Here is a 16951-nt window from a genome sequence, read left to right on the forward strand (position 1 = left end):
AATTCCTAAAACAAGCCAAGAAGCTCATGGTGAGTTACTGTAAGTTAGGGCAGCTTTAAAGGAAGGGTGGAAGATACTTCATTTCCTTTTTTTTTGTAATGGCCCTTTCTGTTAGTAGCCTTTCTTGTTACCTTGGAACTTTCATTTCCTTTATTAACAAATTCCCCATTTTGGCGTCCTTTGAGTTTATTTTGTCTGTGTACTGGGTACTGTATCCCAGTGGGCAGCAACACTGCTTTAGCACTTGCCCTCCATGAACACTCCACATATTTCAAACTGGTTTTGGTTTTTTTCATCTGCCTGAAAATAACTCTGTGTCCTTTCCCTTCCTTTTGCTCTTCTGGAGTGCTGAAGCTGGGCATTTGGTGTCTTGTCAGGCTTTAGAAATAGTTATTTCACTGGAAAGAGGTACAAGGAGGGATCTGCAAGGCACTGTGTATGGGTTCCCTTCACAGTTTTTATAGTTTGGCCTGAGTTCGTGGGGAGTGAGTAAATTGCTGCTTCTAGCACTTTTTATTTACTGAGGGTCACTTTTATTACTTTAACGGAGGGAGCTTTCAAAAGCACAGCATGCCATCCAGAATAAACTGCTTGTCAGGTAGAATGGTTACAAATACTTTTTAAGGGAATTTTAAGGCTAAGTAAGCATGACTGTTGGCTGCTTGGTGTCTGCAAGCACATCTCTGGGGCAGTCAAGTGGTGTGGTTCTGAGATAGCTGTGGAGTGCCTCACAGTCAGCTAAACTCCTTTTTTATTATTCTGGTTCAAATCAACTAGGGATTTGCCAAGCAGAAAGTAATGCAAAATATAAACTCAGCAAAAAATGTATTTGCTAGTTTGAAATAAATCTTTTTTGTTAGCTAAGGTACTACTGCCTGTTAAAACACTTTTATTGAGTATTTATAGGTTTTAGTTTGAATTTTTTTATGCTAAGCATCTGATTTTTCATTTATCTGTACTGTAAAGTATTTTCTTATCTTTGCATGCGCAAAATGTATTTTTCTTGTTCTGCAAGTTAGCATTTGATGCTTTAACTCTAAACCATTCAAAATGAGCATTTGCTAGAGAAATTTCATGTGACAATTTAATTAACTGTGGATTCTTGACCTTTAAAGTGCTGAAGCTAGAAACATTTAATAACCAGCCATTGGATATAAAGTAATATGCTTGTTGTTTTACTAGCTTGCATACATGGCAGTTTGAAGCAAAGTCCAAGGGTCACCAAAATCATGAAGTAAACTCAAGCGGGGCTGTCTGAACTGCATAATTCAAAGTGCTGTCCGGATGTGTCACACAGAATGCAGGTACGAGTGAAGGCTGCCAGGTTACTTACAAGATATTTTTCTGCAAGGTGTGCATTTCAGTTTCTCTGAAAGCTTCTGTGATCCGGAGCCTGCACAGTGGGAGTGTAATTCAGTGCAGTTGCTGCACTGCTGAATCTTAAACAAGCGTGTGTGTGTGTGTGTGTGTGTGTATACAACCGGAGTATCGACCCACATGGACTCGTGAAGAGCAGCGAATCTCCGAGCAGAAGATTGCTGTCCTGGCAAGTCCCCTCTGTCAGCTTAGAGGAGGCCACCAATGTCCTTGGCAGAAGGGAGGACCCCTGACGCTGACTGCCTGGCACCCTCATCAGCTGAGTGGGTACCGAGGGCTTTGAGGGGGTGGAACAGCCTGCGGGAAGGACCAGCCAGATGTATGGGTGGAGGTGGTGGGCAGGGATTACTGGTGGAGATCAAGTACTGGTGGGGTTTAAACTGCAGAGAGCGAATACAGTCACAGGCAATGGAAACAGGACTGAAACCTCAGCTCAGTCCCTGGCTGCTGAGCTGAGGACTGTGTAGGCGCCTAACCAAACTCTGGATTGCTGAATGACGCCGTGTGCCGAAGCTCCTAGGCGGGGGATGATCTGTGTACCCCTCTGTTTGTGGGGCTGATCCTTCCTGTCGCTGGGTCACAGGTACTGTCTGAGGATATGCTGCAGCAGGACAGTGCAGCAGGGCAGCCCCTGGCTGAGGCTGGCTCCCTCAGCTGTTTGCCCGGCTGCTGGAGCCTGGAGCTGTCACAGCAGTGGGCACTGGGAACGCAGCTCCTAAGCTGACATGGTAGTTTTGCAAGAGTGTTTAAACCAGATGGGTTATGTGGGGCTTCAGGTTTTGCCAATAAGTTGCCGTCCCTGAAGTTTCCAGTCCTGCAGTAAGAGAGGCTTCAGAAAGTCAGATTATGATCTTCACCCTGGGTGTGCAAGACCTTTGTCTGCAGGCATTCCTGCTGATTTCAGTGAAGCTGTGTTGCAAGGGCCTGCAATGAGCAAAAGAGATAGGAATCTGACTCCTGGGATCCATGCAAGGCATTTCTACATCACCTGGGGTGTTTTCACCCAGTGGCAGCCTGAGATCTGTTCCTGGGCATGTGCGTTCCCTTGGGACTAGTTTGGTATTTGGATCCTAGGGAGAAGCATGGAGAACTGCTTATGAAAATTTGGAAGCTTCACCTTGGGAGCACAAACAGCTGCCAGTTGTTTGTCATCTTTTCTCACGTGCATTGGCCCCATAAATTCTATTTTCAGAGTGCAAACTAAACCCACCAGGAAGGAGTGGGAAATCATGTAAACAGCTGTCCTGAGGGTACAGTGCTGTACTTGTGTTCTGTGTCACAGAACTGCCTGTGCCTCCGGAACTCTTCCATTCCCAAAGGCTTGCACACCCATAAGCAGTGCAGCACTGGCACATCATCCAGCAGCCCTGGGAAAGTCCTTGCTGGGAAGCGACACCTCCCCGTTCCTTCTCAAGGCTCCTGACCACCATTTATGTAGCCAAGTCCTGAATGGAGTCACCAGACCCATTCCTCAGCTTGGCTTCCCCATTTCCACAAGAATTTTGAGCTTCTCCATTCCTTTCTTGGTTTATTGGGACCACTTATGCTGTGATTGCAGTGAGAGTGCAGCTCTGTGGAGTCTTATCCTGCCTGATTCTGGGACTCCTGAAGGAGCAGGTGTCCAGGAGCTCCCCGGAGGCTTACCTTGGAATACCCTGGAGCTTTGGACCAGCATACAGATGGCTTGATTGATGGTGGTTTTTTCTGCTCTTCCCTCTGCACTTTTAGAGATCTGTCAGGGCGAGCGAGGTTTCTGCCTGCGTTGCTTTCTCCAAGCAGTGACGCACGCGTGTGCTCTTTTTCTGCCACACAAGTGGGTGGTTCATGTGCTAGGGGGGAATGATTCATGAATGAGCTAGAGCCCGGGTGATGTATGAAGAGGATTCAGCATCAGCCTTTCTTTCCTCCTGGCCTTCAGTCATGCAGTCACTTACCCCTCTCCAGCTATGGGTGGTCCAGCCTCACCCAGGGTGAAGGGCTAATCATGTGGGGGTAACTGCAGAGAGAATTATTAATGGCCTACAATCTGCAAACAAAAATAATGAAAATACTGCTTTTTGCAGAATTCTGTAACCCAACTGCTATTTTGGGAGTCTTTTGTAACCAGGAGAAGTAAGCGCAGAATGACCATCTTTGACACAGACATTCCTGGGAGGCACAGCAAGCTTAGATGGAGGTCTTGAGTAGGGAAGTGGCATAAGAGCATTTTGAGTCTTGGTGGGCTTATGCTGCCCTGGCTACAGTAGCAACACGACTCAAGGGTGTGCTGTGTGAGGGGAGATGGGCAGGAAAATTGAGGTGCAGGGGAAGCCACAAGGGGGAAATTCTTAATAGGTAAGCTGGTGGATGAGCAGAAAACTCTTTTGAAAGTGACCAGGCAGGCTGATTTCTCCCTGTTTTCTGATGAGAGAAAGCTCTTGTGTGGTGTGTAAAGAACGGAGATGTCTCTCTGCAGAGGACCTTAGCAGGAGAGTCAGAAGCAGTGTTGAGGAAAAGCATTTGTAACAGAGAGAGAGAAAATCTTTCTCTGCTTATAGTGTTAATTATTAGAAACTGAGCAACCCATGTTATTGAAACCAGCTTGTCTCATTAACCACACTCCAAAATTATATTTACAGAGGTTAGACAGCTAAATATTTTTCTTTGTGGCTGCAGTGGTGTCATGAGAGACCCTGTCTTATACAACCTGTTTTTACTGTATAAATGGTGACCTGGCTTTGGCCTTGTTTCCTAAAGTTTCATAATTAAATGAGGAGGGACTGGATCTTGTTTTGCCCAGGTTGGTTGTAATGTGAAAATTGTGGCCTCTAGATTTAGAACAGAGCTCCAGCATTTATGGTTGAAGTTATATTTTTCCAGTGGCAATTGGAAATGCTCGCAAATACTGCGACATAGTTTTTGTTCTGTTTGGTTTTGTTTTGTTTCTACTCTTTTATTTTCTTGGTATAATTAGAAACTGAGATTTGTTCCCAGTCTAGCATCTGTACAGGCACAGAGCAGGCACATTTTTCTTTAGCAAGTAAGATGTGTTTCTGAAAGTACCATCAGTATATGTATTATACATGACTCTCCTGTAGCCAGTACCTGCCCCCGGACAACATGGGGCATTTTTTGTTCTGTCTTCTCAGATAGTTTGAAGAAGTGACTTTTTTTTTTTTTCACATTGATGTAGCATGACTCTTACTCGGCAAGGAGAAAAGTATTAAGTTAGTGTCATCCTGTGAATTTCCTTCAGATTCAAACTTAGATGGGTTGGTGTTTGCTTCAGCTATACCCTTGAAGTGATTATTGAAGTTGGATCCTGCCATTATGTACTGAAATGTGTGTAGGTCTCCTCCAGCACATGCCTCCTGTGACAGAGACCATGTTACAGAACATTCACCTTAGGGAAAATAATTGTGAAAGACGTTTGCTGAGGGATGGTCATGGATCTTGAAAAGATGCTGTAAGAATTTGATCCCTCTTGATCAGACTAGTGAGCACCTGTCTGATCCCACACATGTGCCCAGCTTCTTGTGTTTTGCAGCGCAGGGGCTCCGCTGATGTGTTGTGCACTCTCTCCTGCTTTGAATGATGATGTTGAATGTCCAGTCTTGTTGAGCCCCAGCAAACACCTTATTGTGACTTTACTCTTGGCATTTAATGCACATACTGGCTGGTTTTCCTTCTTACTAATTTATGAAGCCTCCTGCAGTTTCAGTGCTAGAAGTGTTTGCAGCCTGTCTAGGTCTTCAAGAAGCACTAATCTTCTTTAGAATACTCTGCCGTGGATTAATACTCCTTTTCTATTTTAGGCAGTTTAGCATGAGACCAATCATGACTGAAACAGTTTCTAGAATTAAGTACTGTGATTAATACTTGTTTTCCTCATAATCTTCATGCAACAGAATATATTTATTTAAACTCCTGGTTTTGATAGGGTGGGTTTTTTTGGTTGGTGCATTTTTAGCTTACAGGCTCATTATTTTATATTAATGTCGGAAAAAACAAGTTATAAGCTGCTTCATTTTTGGGAGCCTCACTAGTGGAGAGAGGTGCTGCTGGTGATTCTAGAAATGAATGTGCAGCCAAAACAGCAAAAACAGTGAAACTCTTCTACTTAGCACCCTGTTCTGTGCTCAGTCAAGTGGCACTGATGGACTGTTGCAAGAGTCAGCCTGAAAAGAAATTTATTTTATGTTGGTGTGACTGCAATCCTCAACTGCAAAACTTCAACCATGCAAGTGTAGGAACTTCTAGTATCAGCAGAGCTAGGCGGGGTCGAAATAGCTCATGGTTTTAAATGGATTCAGATGCTTCATGTTCTGAAATTTAATGAAATTTAACTTTATTAACAAACCTTAGAGTCATTAGAGCTCGCTCTTAAAATGCCCTATCCCAGAACCATTATAAATTTATTCCTTGTGCTTCTCACATGTTTAATTTAGCTTTATGTATCTTGGTAGCTTAAACTTGCATACTTGCTTCATAAAATGTCTTCCCCTTTGTCATTCCTGCTCCTCTGTTTTACATGGAGCTCTATTGGTTATGTTATTTCACCCAAAAAGGAATCTATTTACATAGACAATGGAGAGATGGTGATTTAATTAGAACAGCTTCTCTAAAGGACGACTATCTTACCAGCAACTGTGTTTTCCATTTTGTGCCCTTCATGGTCAAAAAAAGATGGCTTTCTGGACAAGTTCTGGATTAAGAGCTGAGACAGTTCTATAGACTAACACAACTTGATACTCTACTACTACTTTTATTTTAATGTGGAGTGCAGCCATTGAAAAACTCCACAAATCATTGTATCTATGTCACAGCCATATTCACTGTAATAATTCTAGCTTTAAAAATTGATAGCCACCCTGGCCCAGAGTAAGTAAATTTAGATTGAACAAACAAAAAAATTATTTTTAATGTTGCCTGAATCCAGAAGTAATAATTTGCTGTTTCATTTTGAATCTCTTGCCTAAGGCAGATCTCAATTCTGTTGTACTGCGTGGAATTCAGGGCATTCAAAAGGTGACTCATGTACAGTCTGAGCCCTTTCCAGCTGTGGCAGTCCTCTCCTAATTCCAATTCAAAGGGCACAAATAGGTATTAAAGCTTGGCCAATTGATTTCAAACACTTGACAGAGTGATTTCATTGCTGAGAAGATAGACTCTTGTAAATGCCTCACAAGTTATGAACTGCATTTCAATAAATGCTTTTTCCTTTCTCTTATTTACCTATCAGGAGCAGTTCCGAACGGAGGAAGGAGAAATCAAGAGATGCAGCAAGATGCAGAAGAAGCAAAGAGACCGAGGTTTTCTATGAGCTGGCACATGAGCTGCCCCTGCCCCACAACATCAGTTCCCACCTGGACAAGGCATCCATAATGCGCCTGGCAATCAGTTTCCTACGGACTCACAAGCTTTTGTCTTCAGGTAAGCTCTGGTTAAAAGAAGTCAGGTGTCTGGGGTGGCTGATGGCAGCTTGGTAAGATTATGCATACTCTTCTCTTACTACAGGGTTACCAAAATAATAGTGCAGTTTTTTTGCCTCTCTAAATAAAACCTCTGAGAACTCTTGAATGTAGTTTATTAATCTCAGTTATGAGATTTTGAGCTTTTAAGAGTTTAATCAGAATTCAGACATATACCTTAAGCTTCCATGCTGAAACAAATAATTTTCAATTTGGTTTGGCAAGCATGGTTGTGCCTGCACATTCAAACAGCAGCTGAGACACTCTGAAGGTCCAATACCTTGTTTGAAAGGAGTAATTGTGCTAGCCACTGGCAAAGCGTAGTAGATAGGTTGCTTAAAACAAGCTATACTAAGATAGCTAAAACAACTGCTAAATACTTGATGTGAGTGGATTCTGTGCAATCAGTTTTGCTCATGTTGGACTACTAGGAAACATGAAGCATAATATTTTTTATAGCCTGTGAAAACTGATAAAATTAGGAATATTCTTATTTTGCCCCCTATACTTGAATAAATACTTTGATGGAAATATGTGGCTTGAATAGCCTGTAAGATCAATGAAAACAACTGATGTTTCCAGAACATTCACATGGTGACCTATGAGTGTTCAGAATACGTTAAGAAAACAATGCCTGCATTGTTTGTGAATGGTAACCCCAGAATTTTGTCTTTTCCTTCATTAATGGCAAGACTCCCAAGAAGGTCACGATTGCACTTCCTCTACTCAGAAAAGTTGAGTCATACAACAGCAATTACTTTAATAAATGTTATTAGGAAGCATCCCATTTTGTGGTCGAATTTGCTGTTGGTTTGTTGTTGGTTAGTCTGAAATATATGGCAAATTCAATTCTGCTTCTTTGCGCTCTGTAATTTCTTGTAGCACTTTCGGCTTTTGCTGAAGCCTACTGTACAAAATATAGGTATTTTTATCTTAGCTTATAGAATGTGGTTTTATCATGTCCTTCTGTGAAAAGAAAAGTTTATGTGCTGAACAGTGTTTGGAAATCATCCCTGACTTTGTCATGTAACTAATACTTGAAGAAATTGCGTAAATAGGTAAATGTTCTTAAACAAAGCCAATTTGTTAGTAACTTTCTCATAAAAACACAGCCTCAGCTTTTCAAATATTTATATGGCATGAACTGGAGACTGACACACCATAGGAAAAGTAAACATCTGAGAGGCTGTAACCGATAATATAAGTAATGTGCAAGCCTGTAAAAATTGACACGAAATAGTCAGATGCAGTCATCATCAGAAGAATACATTTGCTAAACTGCTAAGATTCAAGTGAACTTTTCAAATGAATTTACATTTCTCAGTGAGGAAAAGAATCTACTGACTAATGCATTTATTTTGATGCTTCCAGAGTGTGAAGGCTTAGACTCATTATTTGATAGTGATGACAATTCAGTATATGTGTATAATATTCATACATACACATAAAGATATTATACTTCTGAGACATATTTCTGTGACAATGTTTGAAAAATAATGTGATTCATGTAGACAATTTACATTTTCTTGAAGTACCACCAGTACCCAGCAGCAGAAAAGAATCTGGAAATAAAATGTTACAGTAGCAACAGGCTGTGCTTTAATATTTCATACTTTCTCTGTATTAGTTATTTGCTTAGCCTTAAATCTGAGGGACTCACTTCCTCAGTCCAAATATTAACTTGGAGTACATCCTCTCATTACAATTTGTGTTGTTAGTCAAATGCAGATTTGTCTGTGGCTGCATCTTGAGGCACCAGAGGTGGAGATAAGGGTTTCAAAATCTTAGATGCTGCTATTCTGAGGAGTTGACCTTAAGGATGGATTTTCTGGAAATTTTGGGTATTCTTTTTTGATAATGAAAATACATTATAGTTAAAGAACTCAAGTCAGAAAACCTTGTCTGCTGCTCATCCAGTATTCTGAGTATAGCTAACATATAAATTTCCTATCTTTGTGGACCTCTGAATAATTTCAGTCTTTAAAAAGACATTGGCTTTCACTAGAAGGCCATCCAGTTTAATTCAGAGTGGTAGGTTTTTGATGCAGCTGGAGACTCACAGATCAAGAGGTTTGCTGCTTATCCTTTTTTGACCAGTGTGAAGCAAGATGGAAAATGGGCTTGAGTGACGTTTGTGCTCATTCTATTCTTGCTTCTGCTTTGGACCCTTTCTGAGCCCCAAGCAAAGTTGCAGCGAAGGTTTCATGTGCGTGTTTAGCAGCTTGGAATTTGACCATAAACATACTGTTGTGTTTGAGAAGTCTGATTTGACTGGCAGGGAGCATGGGGAACACTGTGTCATCTCTTGATGAACTGGGAAATGGGGAGGTGGAAGTGCATAGAAACAAATACCCACCCAGCCTGCAAATCCCTCTTTGCTTTGTGTTGTCTTTATTGAAATGGTTTGGATTATTTGGGCTGGACACCAACTGTAAACTGGAGTTAAGTGAGTGTATTTGTTCTGTCAGTAATTTGGACAATGAAATAACATTTGCTGCAGCTTGAAAAAAAGCTTCAAAATGAGACAGAGATAAAACTACTGCTTGATTGCCATTTTTCTTGTTTCTAATTTAGTCTATCAAAACCTACTAGCACACCATATTTCATTTTGTGTTACTGTTTATGGGCACGATTCTCAAAGATATCTCTCTGTTTTAAGGCAATTTTGCCTGAAGCAGAGAGGACAAGGCCTTTCCCAGGACTGTACCCTCATCTTTCTGCAAGCTGATGCTCCAGGTGGGATTTTGGAGATGGCTGTAGGCAACTTGCCAGTCTCACTCCACTGGCATTGAGTGTCTCATGCCCTTTCCTATTATTCCCTGAGTCGGAATAGGGCTTTTCACTTGTGTTACTCGGGCTGTTTTATTAGCTGTGTCTGCATAATGATCATTTATCTGTTGGGAAGCCAAGAGCTAGGGAAATCTATGCCCACATTCTTTGAGCAGGTGAATGGCAGAGTCCCTGAATCTGAGCCCTCATTGAGAGCTCTCCTGCTACGTGCCTTGAAAAATCCCGACTTCTGGATTGCAGAGTGCACGTCTCCTGCAGGCGTTGTAGGGCCCTTGTATCCTATCATAATAGGAAATAGCTGGTTGTATATCTCAGAGTTCAAAAGGGTAAAAAATACCAGGTTTGGCTTTATAAAAGTTGCTGCTTTACTTAGTAACACGTTTCCCTTTGATTTTCACAGTAGGCAATTCTGTGTGGGAATGTTGGAGAGGAAGCCTTTAACATTTAGAAATGCAGGCTGTTCGTCTGACGGCCTGATTGAGATTAGTATCACAGGAAGCAAACTGAAACAATAGCTTTATAATACTGTTTCCATGTTGTGCACAGAACAGTACACGGTATAACTGGAATGCTTAGCAGAAATATTTAATTATGATAATCTTAAATATTTTTCAAGATGTCTCCTAATTCTGATGGCATAATACATTTTTACCATCGTCACATTCAAATGTTTGGGATAAATTTAGAACTGATCTTTGTTCATTTCAAGTAAAGGTTTTGATCCCATAAAGTTGCTGCTGAAAATAGGCATTCTGATGCTTATCAGTAGTGGAGCTTCTGGATTTGGGATCTTATGTCCTTTAGTGTGGTCAGAAAAAGTGTTAGCAGTACTTTTCCCATATTATTTTCTAGTATAGCTAGTAAGTAAGGCTAATGCTTTTTGGGAGCTAATAGATGGCAAAAGTGAAAAAATGGCTTTTGCTAAAGAATAGCTGCCTTGCTTAACAGCTAACATTGTGGCAGTTGCTAAGGCTGCCTCAGATATTCTTTTTGTCTGAATATGAGGAGGAGAGTCCATTTTAGGAAGACTGTATGCACACTGCCAATAATTTTAAGTGTTTATTTGAACCGTACTGATGCTAAAGGTGTGACAGGAACCAAAACTCTGTAGTACAGTGAGTTTCTCTGTGCCAGAACGACAGACTTTTTAATCAGGCTAATCAGGCAAACACAATTTTATTCGCTTGCCTTAATCCCATCCCAATTCTGTGGTCACCCGGGTGTCTTTTCTGTGCAAAAATCCAGCAAAGGAAACTGGCTGGGAGTTGTTCTTGTCCAGGCAGACAGCAGCAGAAATGGGGAGGGAACAGGGATACAGACAGGAAGTTGTTTGGGAGAAGGGAGGCCACAAGGAAGCCAGTGTGAAGGTTTCAAGGGAGGGAGACAACAGAGCCGGAAAGCCAGCAGGGAGCAGAAAGGGAAAAAATAGCTTTTCTCTAGGCTTTTAAGGGAGAGGACAGACTGTAGGGAGAACTGATGTGGGCATTGTTTTTGAATGTCTGGACAAGCTGCATCTAATGTCAGACCATTGTGGCATAAAACAGTGCTTTAAAAATAGCATGTCTACTTGATTACTTTTATTACATTGGAAAAAGAGTTTTATGCCAACCATGCTGCTAGGAATGAGAGTGAGTCGGCTGCTGAGTGCTTTAGCTGCTTGAAGTGATGGCCCCTTTCAGGGAAGGTGCACCCAAAGGTCCCATGGGACTCAAAGCCTGGTCTGATGGGGTGCTGTATTCCCAACATTCAACACCAATGGCTGCAGGACTCCAAGCAAGTTCCTGGGAGCAGCATCTGAATGATTTGGCTAGATACAAACTCTGCAATCAAAACAACACTAACACAAGTGTTTTCTTTATCCAAGATTGCTTGTGCACTTGGAGATAAGAGCCCTTCAGGAAGCTTCAAGTTTAAGAGTAGCTTTTTCTTGATGTATCTAAATTGAAAGCTTTTATTGAACACATTGAAAATATCCCCTTGAACAGGATGTACTGCCCTGTCAAGACAGAAAAAAAGGGGGGAAAAATCTCTTTCCTTTGATGGGAAACAAGAAACCAGGAAGAGACAAGTCTGTCTCAAAGCTGCTCTCTCTGATGCAGGATGAAGCTGCTCTTAGATCTTCCCTAACTTTTGCCTGCTGGCGTCAGGCAGGTTTTGCAGCCCTCCTCTGGAGTGGCAGCTGCAGCCTGGTATCGGTTATGCACCATGTGTAAGCAACTTACTGGTACTTATAGGAACCAGAATGAGACAAAGCCAGGAAAATTCTGTGCAGTGATGATGTGACCTCTAGTAGAAACACATTTTATCATTGTCTACCTCTGAACTGACCAGAAAGACCCCTTTGAGTCAGATCAAAAGTGTTGAGAGGAATTATAGGCTGTTTGCTAGGAGGTTGTTTATACCTGCACAGTTACTTCTTTTAAGGAGAAGCCTGATTTTTGAGCCTTCAGACTCGTTCCAAGAGGTTGGACTGAAGGAAATGAGCAAGCATCTACGGAAAAAGTGTTCTTAAACTTGGGAACAGTGCACATCCTGACAGTGAGAATTAATCAAAGCTTGTTTACAAAAGTTATTTTTAGCATAAAAGGTTATGATAAACACTGCAATAAGCGTTTGCCATTACAGTTCAAAGTTTCTTGTCAATGAATAAATTCTATTTGGCAGTTAGAAAATTTGTCAAAATAAATACTTACCAAAGTTTAATACAGACTGAGACATGGACTGAAAAATACTGTATCAAAATTCAAGAAGTACTGCCTTGGGGCAAAGTGAGCAGTGGATGACCCATCAAATGTTGGGATATGAGACACCATTGCTCTGTTCCTGGTTCCCCTGTAGCTCTGACAGTCATCCCAGGAAGGCCACAGCAGCAGTTTTACAAGGCTTTTTGACATGTTTCAACATCTCCCAGTCTCCCCTAGACAGGGATTCTCCTCCTGTATAGGCTTTCCAGAGTTACATGAAGATAGTCTTGGCTGGGCTCCATCAAGTAGCTATAATATGGACAACAATATTACAGCACTTCATTCTGCTGAATGTGCTGTTAATTTAAACTGGCGTATTTGCAGCCTAGTCTCCCTGCTATACTGTCATGGTGTCTGAACTGAGGTACTCCCCTTAGGTAAGGGGAGGTGGAAAATGTTGTAAGAAAAAACCCAGAAATACATCCTTATTTCAAAATTTATCTTGCAGTTATTTTGAAACACAATGCTAACAAAAAAACAATTTAAAAAAAAAAAAACCACCCCACCCCCTAAAAATCAGTATTGAGTCCCACTGTTACCCTTCCCAAAGACCTCCAAAAAACCTTGCAAGTCTACATGAGGTGCTGCTCTCTGAATAAAGTGACCTCAGACCTACTGGAAGCCCAAGGCTGAAGTTCTGCTCTCACCTTCTCATGCTAACTTCCCACTTCCCTTTGGTCCCAGCTTTCTCAAATATTTTCCATCTGAAGCTGAATTTGCTTACACTAATGCTCCAGTTCAGCACCAAGGTAAATTAATGAAGACAATTTAAAGCAAAGTGAAACACAGTAGAGATTTCAGGGAGGAGCTTGCAGTAGCCATGCCATTATTTGTTTTGCATCTGCAAAATAGATTCTTTCTAAAGCAAACCATATTTGGTGGCAATGACTGCTTCTGATGTATCACTTTCCTAAAGTGTGTATATCCTCTGTGTATTAGTAGCTAGTGTTTTCCACAGGAGAAAGGGAATGTGCTCTAATGCTGACACTGCAGCCATAGGAGGGACTCCTATTTATTATTTATATTACTATAATTATACCAAGTTACCTGATACAGGGCATTCCAGGGCCGCCACAGTGCAGCCCAGCATATTTCCTTGCTGCAGACTCAGGATCCTCAGGTAGCTGATCTGCTTCAGTGGCTGAGCACAGATGACACCTTCTGGGGCTGTGCTTGCAAAGGATCTGGAAACAGTGGAAGACATGAGCACCTTTGGTGTGTTCCCCAGTGCTGGAGCTGCCCTGGGCAGGTGCTGTGGGGACAGGCAAGGAATAGATGGGTAACAGCAGCAGAGTGGCTCTGGAGGTACTTGGCACCCACCTTTATGTGCCTGATAGTGCCTGCAGCTTCCTCGCCTTTGAAACGTGAGCACACCCTATTAAGTGCTACCAGAAACCCCTATCTGCCAGCTCCCCTTTCCTGCTGCAGCCAGACTGCTGAGGAGAAAGGAGGGGGTGCAGTGGGGTTTATTGAGTTACCAGGGAGGTTGGAGCGTGTCTGCGAAACACCTTGGTCATGCTTTTGGGTTAAGTTAGGTGGGGTGCACAGCAGCACAAACAATCTTCTCTGCCTCCTCTCTGTCCACATCACAGATGCCTCCAGCTGGACATAGATAATTTTAATAAAAACAGTGTACTCTGATCCCACAAACCCTGTTACCACATGCTTTAAAGCTGACTATATCTTTAAGTGCTGTGCTCAGCTTGGACCTTAAGGGTTTGAACCTGCAGTCCTGATGTGAGTGATCCATGTCCTCTGTGTGTGTTTGTATAAGTAATATAATTTATATACAGGGAAAAGCAAACTTAATCATCTGATAATACAAGTAAAGTGTTTGTCTTTCACTGTTGGAGGCATTTAAGAATACAAATGCTTTGAATAGCCTTCCTGCCTTTGAATGGTCATGTTTTGTTAATGCAAACTTAATGAGCTGGGAAAAAAAAAATGGAAAGGAGGGTCTGGGGTTAGAGCTGAAAAGTCATTTTTTCTCTGAACCCACACTTGGCTGATTGTCTTGGGCTATAGCCATGATCCCTGCTGAATAAACCATTTGTTTGCTTCCGGAAAAGTAAAAAAAGACCCTTGACATTCTTTACGCAGCAGAAACAAGCTTGGGAGCAGATGGTCACTTACCTCTTTTTATTTTTTTCTTTTTCCTTTCCTAAATGTCATTTTGGTCAAAGTGCGTACCATTCAAATATATTATTGTATATTTTCTGTATTTTAAATGCTAGTCCTGATGCAATTTCCTGAAGTCATTTGCTTTGTACTGAGGAGGAACTGGCCCCTGCATGTGTAGCCAGAATTGCAGTGCAAGGACGTGAAATGATAAATCCCCAGCCTGTGCTGGCCATCCCCAGAGAGCGTCCTCTCTTCCCTGCTACCAGGCTTGTTGAGAGGCAAAGGATGATAAACCAATAGCTCTGGAGCTGAGTCCATTTCTTCCCTTGTTTGCACAATGCATGATGGGCTGCTGCCAGGGAGGGATGTTGAGGAACAGGAGGATGCAGCAGCAGCAGCAGCCAGCATAGTTTTTGTCACCACTTACCTCTTCCAAACAGTGCTTGCTGGGCTCTGCATTGCGACTGCTCATCCCTCTTGGTTCGCTTGCAGTCCATCCTCAGGCACTAGCAGCTGCAGTTCCAGGAGCTGCATAGATCAAACTTATCCTTTAATCAGCATTCATTAGTGCTTCAAAGTAAAAACTGCGTTAGTTTGGCTCAGCCTCTTGCCTATTCAAAAAAGCAACAAACTCAAATCATGTTACGTTTTACAAAGCAATGCCCTGTTCCTGCTTCTAGACTTCTTGTAAAATGAGTATTTCAACAAGAAACATGAAGGAATATGATCAATGTGCTGTTTCATTGGAGAAAAGAACAAAAATGAATGACTTTTGTCAAATGCTAACAGTATGTGTACTACAGAACAAACTGTAAGCTGAAATTGCAACATTAAACCATCAAAGAAGAGCAACTTCTCCAAGGAATTTGTTTGTGTCCCACTGTTCTTGAAAGTAAGGCTGATGCAATTATGGTTGGAGGCTCTGGATGGCAAAATTGGTGGTGGGCCCCTGGAGCACTCTTGTGCCACCAGGAAGGAGAACAGAGAGCAGAATCACTTCAGCTCTTCTCTCATCATCCTTGCTGCTGTGGGCTCTAGGGCACCTTTGACCTAGAGGGGACTTATCCATGGCACTGTATCTTGGAGTTGGTTATTCCTTATTCTGAGACAATGAGGTGGAGGTTTTTTCTTCCTTTACTTGCTTTTTCCCTTCAAAATCAGAGCCTTACCATGACATTTGCAATGACTGATCACAAATGTGCAGGCTAACTGACAAAACTGTAAAGATAAGCTTACCACAGCATGTCTGAGGTACACAAACCAGATACAATATCTGTAAGTGGTTTTCTAAAACATAATTCCAGAAGTTTCACATAAAACATATCAAGAACTTAATGGGCCAGTTCCTACACAGAAATTTTCCAATACTAGCTGTCTGCATGTCGTTCCTTGACAGCTTCTTATTCATGGAGCTGAGACATGCTTTAAAGCATAGAAGAGCAATGGGCATTTGTGTGACTGGCATCAGGAGGAGCAGTGCCTGCCCTCTCCCCCGCTGCCTGCAGCTCTGCCATGTGCTGCCTCCCATGGCACTGGGTGGGCTGTGGGGAGCACACACGACAAGGGCATCACGGTGCCATCGATTGTCACTACACTGCAAAAGCCAAAAGGTACCAGGAAAATGTATAGCCAAAAAAATATCTGTAATAAATATTCTAGCACAGCCTTAGGTTTCAGCTTTCCCAGAAATTAGTGAGGTGCACTGGGTTCACGAATCTGCACGGGCAAACATCTAGGACATAAGCAGAGTCTGAGGCTCTCCTTGGTGGACAGGGGAAGTGTGGGTGGGTGATGAAGCTGGTCAGACTTTGGTGGAGTGAAGCATAGGAAGTCCTGAGGTCTGCAGATGAAAAAGCAGGTATCAATGAGATGATCTGTGGTTTTCTGAAGAATACTGAGATTTATGGGATGACAAAGAGATTCACCCAGAATGACTTCAAAGGAGCAGTTTTTTACTTTTTCTATCCAAAGTAGTGTTAACAGATGTGTCTGTACTGAGTGAAGAGGTCTATTTAGTCCTGTTTTGTAGGAGCTGGATTTCAGCTTCTTGGAAAGCCTGACATGATGGAAGAGTCCTGTTAGGTGCTTGTTAGGGATGCACAGGTTATGTACCTTCTGTAAGGCTTGCCCTCTGCCCTGTGCCTGTTAGGAGGTACAAATGTTGCAAGTGGCCAAGAGAACATGCACAAAGAAGGTGCACTTCAGTCATTTGCATCTGCAGGTGATAGTGACTGAAAACACATCTTCTAAAGGTGAAGAGGGGTCTTGCATTTGCCAAAACACTTACAAAAGTATCTCCTACCTTTCTAGTGATAAGGGCATCCTTTTTAAATGCTGTTCTGAAGGCCCCATCAGAAGAGGTTTGTTGAAAGAAAATTTTAACAGCTGAAAAACATTTTGTTGCCTTGTAACCAGATGTACTTGCATTGAAAAAGGCTGGCTAGGGTGCTGAAGGCTTTAAATGCTTTT

General features: G+C 42.1%; 1 protein-coding gene across 4 annotated transcripts in view; it reads left to right on the forward strand.

Annotated features, from left to right (window-relative positions):
- Positions 1-16951, forward strand: part of EPAS1 (endothelial PAS domain protein 1) — a 76698-nt gene that overhangs the window by 35160 nt on the left and 24587 nt on the right. For 2 of the 4 annotated variants that reach the window (XM_064414469.1, XM_064414468.1), the window contains exon 2: positions 6599-6789. In XM_064414469.1, coding sequence (XP_064270539.1) covers positions 6599-6789 — 191 coding nt within the window. Of the gene's footprint in view, positions 1-1269; positions 1305-1500; positions 1641-6598; positions 6790-16951 lie in introns of those variants that run through there. The other 2 variants (XM_064414470.1, XM_064414467.1) reach the window with 2 other exon arrangements.

Source organism: Passer domesticus, chromosome 3 (genome assembly GCF_036417665.1).
Source record: "Passer domesticus isolate bPasDom1 chromosome 3, bPasDom1.hap1, whole genome shotgun sequence".
NCBI lineage: Eukaryota > Metazoa > Chordata > Aves > Passeriformes > Passeridae > Passer > Passer domesticus.